The sequence below is a fragment of the Drosophila navojoa genome, chromosome 5 (genome assembly GCF_054131105.1).
Source record: "Drosophila navojoa isolate 15081-1374.11 chromosome 5, UAZ_NAV_1.0, whole genome shotgun sequence".
In the NCBI taxonomy this organism is placed as follows: Eukaryota; Metazoa; Arthropoda; class Insecta; order Diptera; family Drosophilidae; genus Drosophila; species Drosophila navojoa.
Window position 1 is genome coordinate 1,477,316 of NC_142893.1, and position 15,871 is coordinate 1,493,186.

The 15,871-nt window shown below is 40.1% G+C and overlaps 7 protein-coding genes across 7 annotated transcripts; 6 read left to right on the plus strand and 1 right to left on the minus strand.

The window, feature by feature from the left end:
* The first annotated feature begins 874 nt into the window (after positions 1–874).
* LOC149090943 (uncharacterized) lies at positions 875–1,601 on the plus strand. The gene is made up of 3 exons (XM_089262031.1): positions 875–925; positions 989–1,147; positions 1,209–1,601. The coding sequence occupies exons 1-3, from the start codon at positions 875–877 to the stop codon at positions 1,599–1,601; spliced, it is 603 nt and encodes a 200-aa protein (XP_089118157.1).
* An 824-nt stretch (positions 1,602–2,425) lies between these two features.
* Positions 2,426–3,166, plus strand: LOC149090944 (uncharacterized). The gene is made up of 3 exons (XM_089262033.1): positions 2,426–2,476; positions 2,544–2,702; positions 2,757–3,166. Exons 1-3 carry the CDS (start codon positions 2,426–2,428, stop codon positions 3,132–3,134), a joined length of 588 nt encoding a protein of 195 aa, XP_089118159.1. The 3' UTR covers positions 3,135–3,166.
* A 1,289-nt stretch (positions 3,167–4,455) lies between these two features.
* Positions 4,456–4,972, plus strand: LOC149090945 (uncharacterized). Its single transcript, XM_089262034.1, has 3 exons — positions 4,456–4,514; positions 4,573–4,731; positions 4,790–4,972. Exons 1-3 carry the CDS (start codon positions 4,464–4,466, stop codon positions 4,970–4,972), a joined length of 393 nt encoding a protein of 130 aa, XP_089118160.1. The 5' UTR covers positions 4,456–4,463.
* Positions 4,973–5,964: 992 nt separating this feature from the next.
* LOC149090946 (uncharacterized) lies at positions 5,965–8,253 on the minus strand. Its single transcript, XM_089262039.1, has one exon. The coding sequence runs from the start codon at positions 7,621–7,623 to the stop codon at positions 5,965–5,967; it is 1,659 nt and encodes a 552-aa protein (XP_089118165.1). The 5' UTR covers positions 7,624–8,253.
* Positions 8,254–8,554: 301 nt separating this feature from the next.
* On the plus strand, positions 8,555–9,326 carry LOC108652660 (uncharacterized). The gene is made up of 4 exons (XM_018102851.2): positions 8,555–8,627; positions 8,695–8,853; positions 8,910–9,083; positions 9,144–9,326. Exons 1-4 carry the CDS (start codon positions 8,577–8,579, stop codon positions 9,324–9,326), a joined length of 567 nt encoding a protein of 188 aa, XP_017958340.1. The 5' UTR covers positions 8,555–8,576.
* Positions 9,327–9,604: 278 nt separating this feature from the next.
* On the plus strand, positions 9,605–10,408 carry LOC108652661 (uncharacterized). The gene is made up of 4 exons (XM_030382138.2): positions 9,605–9,674; positions 9,730–9,888; positions 9,946–10,119; positions 10,184–10,408. Exons 1-4 carry the CDS (start codon positions 9,624–9,626, stop codon positions 10,406–10,408), a joined length of 609 nt encoding a protein of 202 aa, XP_030237998.2. The 5' UTR covers positions 9,605–9,623.
* A 311-nt stretch (positions 10,409–10,719) lies between these two features.
* On the plus strand, positions 10,720–12,341 carry Gr57a (Gustatory receptor 57a). The gene is made up of 2 exons (XM_089262022.1): positions 10,720–11,940; positions 12,199–12,341. Exons 1-2 carry the CDS (start codon positions 10,774–10,776, stop codon positions 12,313–12,315), a joined length of 1,284 nt encoding a protein of 427 aa, XP_089118148.1. The 5' UTR covers positions 10,720–10,773; the 3' UTR covers positions 12,316–12,341.
* Positions 12,342–15,871: the final 3,530 nt, after the last annotated feature.

The window sequence follows — 15,871 nt, forward strand, 5'->3', positions numbered from 1 at the left end:
GTGTATACATACATATGTATATGTATACACATACATAAATATATTAAAGCACATGTTCCATATATTATATGTTTGTTATGCCTCGGTTAGCAGTAATTGCAACGATAAGATCTTACTATTAAAAACTAGCTGGCCCGGCAAACGTTGCATTGCCCTATCTATTATTTCTAGGTAAAAAATTGTTGATTAATTTATGAATCGGATTTTCATTCAAGCACCTTGTGGTAAACGACATTCTCTGTTTTTTTGTCAGGTGCAAGAACAAATAATGCGGATCGTTTGCCAACACGTGAGCATGCCACGTACAATTGACCACGAGAATAACACGCATTTTCTAGATTGAGGCCACAAATAGTCAGAGATTGGCCCTGTGATTTGTTGATCGTCATGGCGACGGCAAGAGGAATCGGGATACCATGAAAATTGGTCCAGCAGATCTCGAGTTATAAGTGTAGGAACACAACTTTCACAACTTTCTTTTATATACATATATAGATTATTAGTTCAACTACTAATGGGAGAGCGACTTATGCATAATTCATAATGCTCAGTGCTGAGAAACGGAGGTAGTTCCTTAATAGCCGGGAGAGGCGTCGATTCATTCTGAAATTCAGTTCAATATGTAAAACGAACGTTCATTGTCGACTGATCCCTGAACAAGTTCAGTAAGCTCATTCAAATGAGCAGCTCCATTGAGAGTCTCTGGAAATATTATTTATACATATATTATTTAAATATATAATTGTTTCCCATGAAATCAGTTGAAAGATCTCGATCCCCCATTAAAAATCTGTTTGTTCAATATCGTGAACTGATGTCAGCTAAATATATATTCCACTTTGATTTTTCTATCTTATTTCATAGCTGAGCAGTCATGGACTTGAAACTATTCGCGCTTATCAGCGTATTTCTGATATATCAGGGGGTGAATTGAAAACTATTATTAAAAGTCCTCAAAAGTGACTAATTAACAACTGAACTTTTGCAGAGCTGCGGCCCAAAGCAGATATTTAAAATAAAAAAGATTGATTGCATAACGAGTCCAAAGTTTGTTTCGACTTCGTTGTGCGTTGTGAAAGCGATAAATTGGAATAAGGCAATCGGTCAAATGGATTGCGAGATTATTCAACCCATACGCAATATGTCTGTGAGTAAAGGATAATCTTGACTTGAACGGAACCTAGGAACTGTTTCTTCAAATCTTGCAGGTTCGCTTGCGGGTCTACAAACAGGACTACAGCAATCAATATCAGCCCTTTCTAGTCGATGTTGTATTTAATATGTGCAACGTGTTCTCGAAAAGGAATTTTTCGCCTTATGGCGTAATAATTCGAAAGCTATGTGAACGGTATTCGAATGTTAATCACTCTTGCCCCTTAGTAGGCCACCTCATGGCCCGCGATTTGTACATCGATGAGAGCCTGTTGCCGGCATTCCCGCTGGGTGTCTATCAGTTTTCAATTTTAATGATGGAAAATCATATTAACGACTACGATTATATTGGGGAAATCAAGATTTTTGTCCATGCCATGGAAATGGTTCAATTAAATAGAAGGAAATCCAAGAAAAACATAACGACTACACCTTCGCCTCCAAAGTAAAATGAATTTTATTAACCCAATGAAATTTCAATTATAAATTCCTGTTTCACAGCAAAATTAATCGCTTTTGGCTCTCTTTAAAAATCTCAATATTATTTGCTATATTATAGTGTGTGTATGCATATGTATATGTATATGTATACACATACATAAATATATTAAAGCACATGTTCCATATATTATATGTTTGTTATGCCTCGGTTAGCAGTAATTGCAACGATAAGATCTTACTATTAAAAACTAGGTGGCCCGGCAAACGTTGCATTGCCCTATCTATTATTTCTAGGTAAAAAATTGTTGAAAGCTATGTTGTTCAGGTTGGGATACACTCTGATTAATTTATGAATCGGATTTTCATTCAAGCACCTTGTGGTAAACGACATTCTCTGTTTTTTACACAACTTTCTTTTATATATATAGACTATTAGTTCAACTACTAATGGGAGAGCGACTTATGCATAATTCATAATGCTCAGTGCTGAGAAACGGAGGTAGTTCCTTAATAGCCGGGGAAGGCAATCGATTCATGCAAAAATCATTATGTATAACGAACGTTCATTGTCGACTGATCCCTGAACAAGTTCGGTAAGCTCATTCAAATGAGCAGCTCCATTGAGAGCCTCTGGAAATATTATTTATACATATATTATTTAAATATATAATTTTTTCCCATGAAATCAGTTGAAAGATCTCGATCCCACTTACATTTTGAAATAGACTGAAATTAATTCATTAAAAATCTGTTTGTTCAATATCGTGAACTGATGTCAGCTAAATATATATTCCACTTCGATTTTTCTATTTTATTTCATAGCTGAGCAGTCATGGACTTGAAACTATTCGCGCTGATCAGTGTATTTCTGATATATCAGGGGGTGAATTGAAAACTATTATTAAAAGTCCTAAAAAATAAGTTCGAGTAACCCAACTAAACTTTTGCAGAGCTGCGGCCCAAAGCAGATATATAAAATCAAAAAGATTGAATGCTTAATAAATTCAAAGTTTGTTTCCGAACCGTTATGCTTTGTGAAAGCGATAAATTGGAATAAGGCAATCGCTCAAATGGATTGTTACATTCTTCAACCTATACGCAATGTAACTGTGAGTAAAGTAAACTAGAGTGGAACCTAGGAACTATTTCTTCAAATCTTCCAGGTTCGCTTGCGGGTCTACAAACAAGACTACAACAATCAATATCAGCCCTTTCTAATCGATGTTATATTTAATATGTGTAACGTGCTCTCGAAAAGGAACTTTTCGCCTTATGGCGTAATAATTCGAAAGCTATGTGAACGGTATTCGAATTTTAATCACTCTTGCCCCTTCGTAGGCCACCTTATGGCCCGCGATTTGTATGTCGATGAGAACCTACTGCCGGCATTCCCGCTGGGTTTCTATCAGTTTTCAATTTTCATTATGGAAAATCATATTAACGATTACGATTACATTGGGGAAATCAAGCTTTTTGTCCATGCCATGGAAATGGTTCAATTGAATAGAAGGAAACCCAAGAAAAACGTAACGAAGGTGTAAATCAGCCTCCAAAGTAAAATGAATTTGATTAACCCAATGAAATTTCAATTATATGTTCCTGAGTTCTGAGGATTTTTGAATAAAATATTCCAGCTATATGCATAAATGTTTTGTGTCATTTTTTATCTTATGGGTTTCACAGCAAAATTAATCGCTATCGCCTCTTAAAGTATGTGTATACATATATGTATACACATACATGTATTAAAACACATGTTCCATATATTATATGTTTGTTATGCCTCGATTAGCAGTAATTGCACCGATAAGATCTTACTATTAAAAATATGTTGAAATTGTTTAATGATATATCAACATTTGAAGAAATAATTATAATATAATTTCTTATGTATTATGATTTCGAAACAATTGGAAATCTATTTAGATCTCTTATTATATGTGGAGTGCAGACATTGCCATTTGAAAAGTGAATTCGATTCGAGTAAGTGTATGCACTTTGGATAGTCTTTGTAATCCATCCATAGAGTAGATATGTAAGACATCATAGGCTTTTCCTTTTCAGTGCGTTGATCCAAGAATAGCTTGATTGCTAATCCGGAACGCGTAGAGAAACCCACCAGCTCATGGACTGTGATCTGGTTTTACCTCTGGCAAATACATCGGTAAGAGCATTTGCATGGTATGCCAATATATTATATTCCTTGATTCACATAGAGTCGTTTAAGCGCGACTACAACAATCGATATCATCCGTTTCTGGCAAACGCAGTTTTCATTATATCCAGGAGGAATTTTTTGTGATAACAAATTTTCCATTTTCTCTTAATTTTTAACTATGACGAGTTTATGTATTTTCACAATAATTGTCTACAATTTATTATATTATATTATTGGATTTAATATTATATAGATTGATTTTAGTTACACTTACGTTATTAAATTTATTGGCGATCGACCGTTCGCCTTTTGTCTATTTTATGTCCTCATTTTGCTATTCTTATTCTTCAACATCATCGGCTTCTCTAAGCCACACAACTGCTCTGTACGACGGCTACATTACGACTCTCTTATGCCTATCAACGCCTTATCTAACTCTGAGCTTGCATCTGCCAGGGATGTCGTCACTTTTAGAAATCCCACATATATATTTGTAAAACTATATATATACTATATAGAGTATTTGAAGAAATAATTACTATTTGCTATCAATATTATGACATTTCTGAATTACTGAATATTACACACTAATATGATGATGATTATCGCTTTATTTATTATGATTTCGCATCAATTAAAAATCAATTTCGAGCTCTACCTATATATGGAGTGCAGACATTGCCATTTGCAAAGTGAGTGTCGATTCGAGGAAATGTACGCACTTTGGATAGTCCTCGTAATCGATTGGGCGGCGTTGAGTTTAGTAAACAACAAGAGAAATAGAGTAGATCTATAAGACATTACAGACTTTCCTTTTTCAGTGCGCTGATCCAAAGATAGTTTATAAGATTAAGAGCGCCGAGTGCACCGCTAATCCGGAGCGCGTAGAGAACATCACCTGCTCTATCAAGGCGGTCAATTGGAACAAGTCGGTTGGTCAGCTCGACTTTGATCTCGTTGTGCCATTACACAATTGCTCGGTAAGTAACAATCTCTTTTTATACAGAGTGGTTTCCTTATAACGAACTTCTGTTTCAGATCCAGTTCGAGGTGTTTAAAAAGGGCTACAGCAATCAGTACCATCCATTCCTGATCAATGCCACGTTCAATGTGTGTGACATCATTGCCAAGCGCAGCTTCTTTTCCTATGGAACACTTTGGTTCAAACTTGTCAGAGAGTACACAAATGCCAACCACACCTGCCCGTTTGAGGTGAACTGATGCGATATCACATGATTACTGAAATGCATGGAATTTCTTTAACACATATACAGAATCACATAATTGTGCGGAATTTCACCATCGATCCCAACCTAATGCCAAACTTTCCATTAGGCCTCTACCGGTTTTCTGTTAAGCTCACTGAGGGATTTGCCGACAGACCAAGTGCTACAGTTGCATTCATCAAAGTTGATGCTCAAGTTATGGAAAGGATCAAACTAAGGAACAAACCGAAGCTCAACAGAAATAATACAAGTAGATTAAGATCCCACATAGTGTAATACGGAAGTATGAAATACCAAAATGTTTTTCTCCATATTTAACATACCTTTCGATATTTTTCACTATATACTGACTCTCTAATTAATGTCTTTTGATTTCAAGTAAACAAACTGCGAATTTCTCGAATGTTAATTTACTTTCAGTCAATTCGAAACAGTATATTCTATATATTATATAGGTATTATGAATAAATGTTTACGTTTGCTAATAAGATTATGATTAAGATATATTTGTATGTATACCTCTTAAGAATTATCTCATTCTTTGCCTCCTTCACTGAGTTCTATTCAGTTAACAATTTTCATCTACAGCTGATGAGCGAATACACTTGACTATGATGGTGTTTAGTTTCGTATTGATCTTTATTATTCTGAGCCTGGGTTTATATACCCAGACTCATGTATAATTTCAACCCTTAAATCTAATGTATCTATTGCTGAGTGTGTAAGGCTCAGCATTGGGCTATTACATATTCTTATCTTATCGCTGAGTGTGTAAGACTCCGCGTTGGTCTATTAGCTATTCTTATCCTATCGCTGAGTTTGTAAGGCTCAGCGCTCGTCTCCTTCGTAATCTGACTCTGGGGTTGCAAGGGTTGATCTTCATTTGTCTATTTATGCAGTCCGTACATGTGGCCCTTATCTCTTCACAGCGCGCTACCTGCTAGTCGCTGAATGCGTCGGAGGCATGTATACGATCATCGTATATATTCATATGTTCATGCCTGAACATTCTGCGGGGGGCCAAGTGTGTGAATTGTTGCCAATCCAATCCTTATGTTCGTGCCTGAACATTCTGCGGGGCCCAGAGAGTGTGACATCCAGATAAACCGAGTGTGCCACCAGTACCTTGGACTTTTGCTTAGGTGGCGGCTCCCATGCCAAGTGAAGTCGAGCCTCTTTGAAAAACATCCGCGGCTTTTGGGTGTCATCATTTGTTACATTAGTATAGCTGAGTGCATCTGTTGAGGAAGTTGTCAATCGTTTCATTGTTGCCGAAGCCAAAGCCTCCAAATGGTAGATATCCTTCGTTTGATCCTGATGCTTTAGAATAGATATTGATTCGCTTGTAGTAATTATGGTTGTTTCCTTTAAAATGTTGCTGCTACTTCCAATTGAATCCCTTTCCGATGCAATTGTACTTGCAGTTTTAGTCTCCATAGTTGGTAGCGCTGCTGTGGTCATCACTGGAGAGTTTGAGTCGGTATTGTCGCTGTTCTCTTCAGCTGCACATCCAGCCGCTGTTGCAGTCTCCGCAGAAGTTTGCTCTTCCGTCGTGCTGCCAACTGTAGAAATATCATCCATTGGTCGAACTTCCAATTGGATATCTGTTGTTGTATCTTCAGCGATACTCAACGTCGATGTCGAAGTTGTGGCAGAAATTCCATTCTTGTCCTCATCTTCTATGCCCTCCGAATCCAATGTCGGAGTTGGTGGAGCCCAGATCTTCTTTATTGATCTCTTGTCTTCACCCTGCTTTGTTTTTGTTGTTACTACTTGAAGTTTATTTTCTTGTTCTGTAGATTCAGTTATATATCTTCCCATGTGGGGGCTTGCCGGCGGGTTGAAATCCCACTTTTTGAACACAATTGCATCCAAAGCTGCCTGAGATGCTAGCATCTCATCAGCGGTGACCTCGTCACTGTTATCGGATGTGCTCACGCAATTTCGGATACTGCCTTCATCATCATTCTTCAGCAGTTCCTTGTCCACTGGCAAATAACGTTTGTAGCGTCTGCATAAACAGTCCCACGCTAACTTGTAGTTACCTACTCCCATTGCGAAATTGCTTATCATTTGTACATCTTCTCCTTTGACATACATTTGCAAGTATAGCAGTTTCGTTTTGTCGCTGATATCCTTTCTGTTGTGGATTATTTTGGTGAACTGCTCGAAGAACATCGGCCACGCCTTAGGACTTCCATTAAAGTAAGGAAGTGTTGGTCTCTGTCGCTTTGGAGTGTCTTCTTTTATGTTTTGCAGTGCACTTATTTTTCTTTCCAGCTTTTTAGACACTGTGTACACTTTGACTTCCAGTGCGTCTATGCCATCGATTTCATGGACATGCTTATCATATTTATCCTCCAAATCGGTAAGCGTTGACTGGACTTTATTCCAGAGGAACTCTAGCGTTTCTTTGCTGTCTAGAGCATCCTCCTGGTTGCTGAGCTCAATGTTGGCCTGCACTTCTTCAATGTGCAGCCATACTCTTTGAACTCTTATGTCCAAAAGGTTAAGCAACTTCACCATTGGGCTCGACCAACCGAATAAAAACATCTCTTGCGTTGATGTTTCCGGTATCGTTGCCCAGCTATGAAGTTGGCCTGTGTCTATGGCGTGATCGGCAACTTTGGTCCTGAATTCTGCCATTATGCCATCAAATATTTCTTGTTAAATATTGATGGTTGACGACACAGTTGTGTGTTTATTGTAGATCCATTGGCTTTTCCCGTTGGAGGTTTTTTTGTTTTGATCACTAGGTTGATCTTGCTGTGCCTCGACTCACAGCTTGGGTTGGTAAGCCAATGCACAAATCTACTATTATTTAGCACTTCACTTTGTACTAAACATAAACACTTTTCCTTGTGGACTGCATTGAAGTATTAAAAATACTTCATCCGGCTCGAAGGACCATGAGCGAATACACTTGACTATGATGGTGTTTAGTTTCGTATTGATCTTTATTATTCTGAGCCTGGGTTTATATACCCAGACTCATGTATAATTTCAACCCTTAAATCTAATGTATCTATTGCTGAGTGTGTAAGGCTCAGCATTGGGCTATTACATATTCTTATCTTATCGCTGAGTGTGTAAGACTCCGCGTTGGTCTATTAGCTATTCTTATCCTATCGCTGAGTTTGTAAGGCTCAGCGCTCGTCTCCTTCGTAATCTGACTCTGGGGTTGCAAGGGTTGATCTTCATTTGTCTATTTATGCAGTCCGTACATGTGGCCCTTATCTCTTCACAGCGCGCTACCTGCTAGTCGCTGAATGCGTCGGAGGCATGTATACGATCATCGTATATATTCATATGTTCATGCCTGAACAGCTGATTTGATTTGAATGTTATATTATCCTTCGTTTCCTAAATTTTGCTTTGCTGCCTCCATCATCATATATGAAATGTCGAATATCGAGTGCGCTCGCATATTAGACAGTCACCTACATACATCAATATTTATACTGCTAATCGATTGCTATTAAAAACCTGTTAAATAATTTTTGTTTAATGATATTTAAAATGTTTTACTATAACTAATGCGTACATCATCAATCTATAAATAGCATTTAGGGGCACTGGACGTATTAGAAACGAGCGCAATGTATTTCCGGATCGGCATTATTTTCTATCTGTGGCACCTTTACAGAGTGGTAATACCCTCAAGATCTAATACAATCTTAAATAAAAGAACAATCTGTTAATATGTTAACTATATAGTGCGCTGATTCCCCGCTTGTGTATAAGTCGACCAATATTGAATGCTTCCCGGATCCAGCCTTCGCCGTAAATGCGACATGCTACCTCAAGGCAATCAATTGGAACAAGGCCGTGGCCCACATGGACTGTGATCTGGTTTTACCTCTGGCAAATACATCGGTAAGAACATTTGCAAGGCATGCCTATATACTGTATTCCCCTATTGATATTTCTAGGTGCACATAGAGTTGTTTAAGCGCGACTACAGCAATCGATATCATCCGTTTCTGGTTAATGCAGTTGTCAATGTGTGTGACATTATATCGAAGAGGAATTTTTTGACCTATGGCATGATGTTTTGGAAAGTGATCAAGAAATACACAAATGTTAATCACAGCTGCCCCATTAAGGTAATCTTTTCCTGTTCATTGACTGTTTGATGATTGCTTTATTGAATTCGTGATTTCCAGGGTCATCTGCTCGCTAGAAATTTGTACATTGATGAGAAGCTAATGCCAAATTTCCCACAAGGCTTTTACCAAATTTCTCTAAAATTCTTTGAGAACTACCCAATAGGACCTGCGCGATTCGTTGGCACCGTCAAATTTTATGTGAATGTTAAGGAAATGGTTAAAATTAAGCAGCAACAATAAAATAAAAATTAAACTATAGTAAAAACTGGAAAAAAAAACTAAATCGAGAAATTTCTATTATCTAATAATTCATTTTAAATTGCAAATGTATTTCAGTGAACCTAGTTAGTTAGATATTATATAATCACCGTAAAATAGATTTCGAGCTCCAAATTTTGCTACCAATGTAAAATTAATTTTACGATTTTGAAATTCACATGGTTTCACCTCATTTATTTCGATATTCCTGCAATTAAAAACAACTTTGTTGCTCTATAATATAATACTGCAGCCCTTGACAGTCGATCAGTTGACAATATGTATTTACCTTGGCTTGTCTTCGTAATCCTATTGCCCGACTGGAGTGCAGTTAAGTTCAATTAGAATACGATCTATTAAATACTAACGGCTTTTCCTCCTTCAGGGCGCTGAACCAAAGATTATATTTAAGACAACAAACGTCGAATGCTCTGGCAACCCGAAGCGCGTTGTGAATATCTCCTGCATCGTCAAAGCAGTCAATTGGAACAAGGCAGTTGCCCAAATGGACTGTGATCTCGTAGTGCCAATGCGCAACTTTTCGGTAAGGAATAATGTCTACTTATAGTAATATCTAGCTATTATCTAGTCTCTGATGTAGGTCCAGTTTGCGGTGTTTAAGAAGGGCTACAACAATCAATACCATCCCTTCCTGGTAAATGTCACGTTCAATGCCTGCGACATCCTAGCTAAAAGAAGCTTCTTGCCCTACGGGACACTAATGTTGAAAACAATCAAAGATTACTCAAATGTGAACCACGCCTGCCCAATCGAGGTATTGCGACATTGATATTCACTGATTTGTAAACTAGTTTAATTCCTATGCTTATCACATACAGAATCATGTATATGCCCATGATTTGTCCCTTGATGAAAGCATATTCCCAGTTCCGCCTCTGGGTGCTTACATGTTTTTCCTAAAAATCACCGACGTCTCTTCCAAGGGGCTCAGCGAACATGTTGCCGTCATTAAGTTCTACGTTCAAGCCATGGAAATGATAAGGATTAGAGAAAAACCTAAACTGAATAGAACACGTACTACAAAGCCTAGCATTGGGCAATGATACTTCCGCAGTGTGAAGGTAAATAAATAGATCTTGTATTTGAATATAAAACCTTTGCCCCACGCCTTATTCCACTTATTTTATATTCATATGATGGATTGCTAGCTAAAACAAATTTTAGACTACGCCAGCTTGGTTGGTCTATAGGGTTGAGGGTCGTCGTCCGTCCTCTGTATATAATGTGCCTAATTAGTTATTGATGCATTTCACTTTGCACAGATATCAGATGGATTGCTTCATTATGGCACGGCATTCGATAATTACTGGAATATCCAAGGGCCACAGAGCTGGGCGGTGCGTAAGACTCGGATTCAGTTGAGCACGAAGCGTGACCGAGCTCTGATTCATCCAGCCAGCTGGCAACAATGGCGATTTTTTACTTCATTCGGGAGCCGGAAAGTCTGCACGAATGCGTCAGCCTGATTAGCTGGGTGCAGTTCGTCATGGGCTGCAGTGGATTCTTCGAGCGGGCAGGTTGCTTCGTCAGCAACAGGTGGACGCGTCTCTACTCCCTGAGCTTTGTGGGCCTGGTAATCTATGGCCTGAGTGCCACCATCTATGCCCTGCTGCAAAACGAGGTGCTGCTGGAGCGAGTGCTGCAGCTGGACAAGCTCATCTTGTGCATCATGGCCATGGAGCTGTTGCTCTCCACGCTCGTCTTCCTGATCACCGGCATCTCGCTGCACTCCTGGTCGAAGCGATACGTGGCCATCTACCAGCAGCTGGCCGAGATCGACAGGCGACTGATGGGCGAGTTCGGGGCCCGCATGAACTATGGCAAGGTGGTGCGCAAGCACATCGTGGTGCTCTTCACGGTGGCCTTCCTCTACTTGGGCGCTGTGAACATGGGTCTGGCTCGCCTGGCCGATGGCCGTCAGCTGGAGATCGTGGTGCCCGCCGCCCTCTGCTACATCGTCATCACAGGCGGCCCGCATCTAACGGGCTTCGTGCACATGAGCCTGGCCGAGATGCTGGACATCCGGTTTCGCCTGCTGCAGCAAATTTTGCAGCCGCAGCGCCTGCAGAAGCCGCAGCTGCGCTCCCTGATCGACATGGTCAAGCAGCTGCATTATCTAGTCATGGATATCAACGAGGTCTATAATGTCACCCTGTGGTCTACCATGGCCCACGACTTTGCCCTGAGCACCACCGAGCTGTACATCATCTTTGGCCGTTCCTCAGACAGCAGCAGCAGCAGCAGCAGCAGCAGCAGCGGCGGCGCCGGCATTGGGGACGGCAGCTACGGCGAGAATCCGGATGGGGGCGAGTCGATGGGCGTGATGCTGATGGCGTTCCTCTCCATCTGCATGCTGGTGCCGTTCTACAAGATGCTCATCGGGCCCGTCTACTGCAGCAATAGCATCGAGGAGGGCCGCAAGTGCTTGCATCTGCTCGAGCAGCTGGACAATTGGTTTCCGGGCAGTCCAGGCATTAAGGAGCTCGTGGAGTCCATAATGCGCTGGCGTCTGCAGTTCAAAATCAATTTCACGAGTGGCAGGAGCACGGTGTACGACAAAACTGTTATTACTGTGGTGAGTGCGAGAGCCAAAAAAGAGAGAGAGGGAGAGTGGGAGAGGGAGTGAGAGAGAGGGAGAGAATAAAAGAAGATGGGAGGAATTCTAAAGTCTGTTCTTTTGATAGACCCTAAACAATGTTGTTGCTCTGCCATTGCCTTTAGCAGATTCTCATTATTGTTGACTCTCTCTCTCTCTCTCTCTCTCTCTCTCTCTCTCTCTCTCTCTCTCTCTCTCTCTCCTCTTTACTCAGATCAACTTTGATTTCTCTTTCAGTATACCTCGATCGTGTGCAACTATTTGCTGGTGCTCATCTCTTTCGCCATGACGCAGCAGCTGGGCGAGCAGGTGGAGCAGCAGAAGGTCGCTCTGCAGGATTGGATAGGCATTTAAGAGAGGTACACCCACACACCCTAACACATACATAGTATATCATTAGCTAAATTAATTTACGGCTCGTTAACATACAAACTCCATAAATATGTCAGCGTAGGGCTGCGCCAGCGCTGGGATGCCACTGCACCCAGGAGGCACCCAGCAGGCCGTGCGCCGGCTAATGATTATAATGTTTGTCGTTTATTTTATTTGAATTTTATGCAAATAACGCAAGCCTCGGAACGGGCAATCGAACGACCAGCCAACCAGACAGCCAGCCAGCCAGCGAACCACCAAGCCAACCAGCCAGCCATGCAGTCAGGCTTTATCATTGCGGCCATGCCTACGGCTCTTCATTGAGTCTCATTTATGGGCGGCGCCACGCCTCCACCACACTCACTCTGCTCGATTTTGACTTTGCTTTCAAGTTGTGCCCCCGACAGGCGCAACAGAAGTGCATTAGAAAATATTTCTTAGTGCATTCCTTTGGCACGGTTGACCTTGGCGAGAGGGAATATATAGCTAGAGTTACGGAATGCCAATAATTTGCACAAAAAGTCAATGAAAATTGAAGCAAAAATATGTAATTATTTTATATTTGATTGAGTGCACGGCTTTACCTTCATGAGCTCATAAAAAAGTTGAAATATAAAATGATGAGAAGGTTGTTATTTATCTCTTAAAGAATATATTGGATTACTGATAATCTCATGGAATTTTGGGAATCGCAGAGCGAATGCTTCCAGTCTTTGCTTAGGGCATCTGCTAGTCGTAAATTCCTACACATAATGCTACTACGATACTACGATATTACCATATCACCCATATTCTCCATTCCACTCCACAATACTATAACAAACCGATTCACTTGTGTACAGCAAAACTCATAGAAAATGTTAGTTCATAATTATTTGAAATAAAAAGAACAATAGGATAACCGAAGAGCCAACAATGGCATTTCGCTCCTGTCCAAATATCATTTGCGATAATATGGAGTACAATTCGCTGTCGGAATAAGCCTAATAAATAGAGCATTCATTCATGTTGGATGCGTGGCATAAATCCAGATAACAAAAGCCGACGTAATTCGAGGAGGCAAAAAAAAGAACAGGGAAAGAAGAGAGCGAAATAAAATTATTGTGAATGAGAACGAACTGAATGCGATTGCTGCTGTTATATGGAATTTATCGAACTGTGGAGCAGCTGGGCGGTGGAAGGTGGGCGTGGGAGTGGAGGGCAACCAGAGGCAACCTCAAGTATTTATTGCAACGCATATTTACGCCCATCAATTGGGCAACGCGTAATTCGAATAGCTGCAACATTCCCAATGACCCATTGACGTAATTGAATAATATTTTTTCTCTCTTGGCATTCGTTTTGTTTCATATTCCCCCCGAAAAAAAAAAGGAAAACATTCCATGGGCCTCCATCGCTATCGCTGTCTCCCTCTCTCTCTCTCTCTCTCTCTCTCTCTCTCTCTCTCTCTCTCTCTCTCTCTCTCTCTTTCTCTCTTTCTCAGTTGAGTATAAATGCAATCATATATCGGTCATATAATTTGCGATAATTGCTGCATACCGGAGGATAAAGGCGAAGAGGAAGAAGTGATGGAGGTGGAGAAAGAGGGAGAGACAGAGATGAAACTTGCCAACATTTCAAACAGTTTTTGCCACTTAAATATGCACAAGAAGTATTCCAAAAAAGAGGGAAAAAAATATTACCCGAATGTAATTGGATATTAATAGCCTAGCACTTAACATATGACCTAATTACCACGCACACAAAACAGTTATAAAAAGTCACCGATTTATATCGGAAACATTTCACGATTTGACATCAAAACCTAAACATGACGATATGATAATTGCCTATTTATAGTCGGCATTATTTTCGTTGAGCTGCCTAATTGAGAGCAGTTTTATTGCAATTAATGTTAAAATATAACGAGAGAGACTGTTAACAGAACATTAATATGAGCTGTTAAATGTAACATGCTCATGTGGGTAAGATGGGGACTGTTAAGCTATTGGTGAGAGAGAATGTTAAAGAGATGCTGCTGTTATGCTTAACAGGAAATGTTAGGTATAAGGAGATTCCAGTGCTGTTAATAAGTGATAGCTGTTAAAGGAGATTCCAGTGCTAGTGATAGCTGTTAAATGGCAAACTTTACGCTCACATGCTATCGCCAGCTGTAAGGCTAGCTTGTAGACGCAACAAACCAAAAATGATAAGCAAATTTTAAATGTTTTCAAAGTAAACCAATACGATAAGGCACTCAAAAAGCAGTAAGCAAAGACTGTCAAGCCAGAGCAAACAAATGTGTGCTGTTAGCTTTAACATGCGAATGTTAATGCAAATGCTATGTAAATAGAATTAGCAAAAGTACTTTGAATGCTAACTGTGTGTAAGTTCTCACTGAATTGCCGGGCTTGAGAGTACTTCAAGGATTTTCTATGAAACATTTCATCAACTATGCACACAGAGACATTCGTACATACATATTTAGATATGTACATATGTATATACTACATACACAATGGCTTATGAACGTGACAATCAGCGTGTGTGTGTGTGTGTGTGGGTTGGTGTGTGTGCCAGCTGCGAAGCTTTTGTAATGCTGGAGCCAAAACTCATAACAGCATTACCCGCTTTACTTAACTAACTCATTTAAAAGTTTCACTAATAGCATGTCACACATGTGCTTAGCCCAATTAAAATGTGGTCAGGGCGTGGCACATATGCTGCCCGCATGTGAAGGCACTGGGCGAGGCTAGTGGATCGAGGTGCGAGGCGGGTAGATAGCTGCAAGGAGTCTAGAGCAGAGCAAGGCATCTGTTCTATTTGATGCACAAAAAGTAACTGCAGCAGAATGCGTGCGCCATTGTGTCGTGGCACGGCCTGGCCTGGCCTGACTTTCCATTTATATTTTAAGTGCTATTTTTATAGAGTTTTCTATACCCTGTAAGTTATTATAAATGGCATAGAATGGACTCTCTAGAAGTATATGTAATTAGAAGGTGTGAAAAGGAGTATATAAACTAGTTTATAACGTCTAAATGAACAGGATTTTCTTGAGAACAGGATTATCTCTATAAGGCATAGATATTTCGAATTTGGAACATACATATAATCCAGCCTAAGATGACATTAAGAATGAAACAACGGCTCTTTGTCCGTTTTAGGGTATCAAAAAGTCAAGCTCACCCGACAAAAGCACTCTAGATACAGCTATCTCTCGTTCTGACATGCTCTCTCTCTCTCTCTTTCTCTCTCTGATTCACTCTTAACTTAATTAGCAGGCGGCGCATTTTTAATGCGTGCGGCAAAGTCTTTTTTGTCGCACCTGCATAAGGAATGCGAGCACAATGAAATGTTTAAACGGGGTCTTCCCTCTATACATATATGTATATGCATATATAAAGAAACGAGCGAAAAAGAGTTGCATAAAAGGATAACACAGCGAATTAAGGTTAAACGCTTCATTATAATTATGCGGCTCAGCGATTTGGCATTCGCACATGCTGCCCCAGCAGAAAAGGACATGCGGCCTTAGCAACACGCATGTCCTATAAATCAT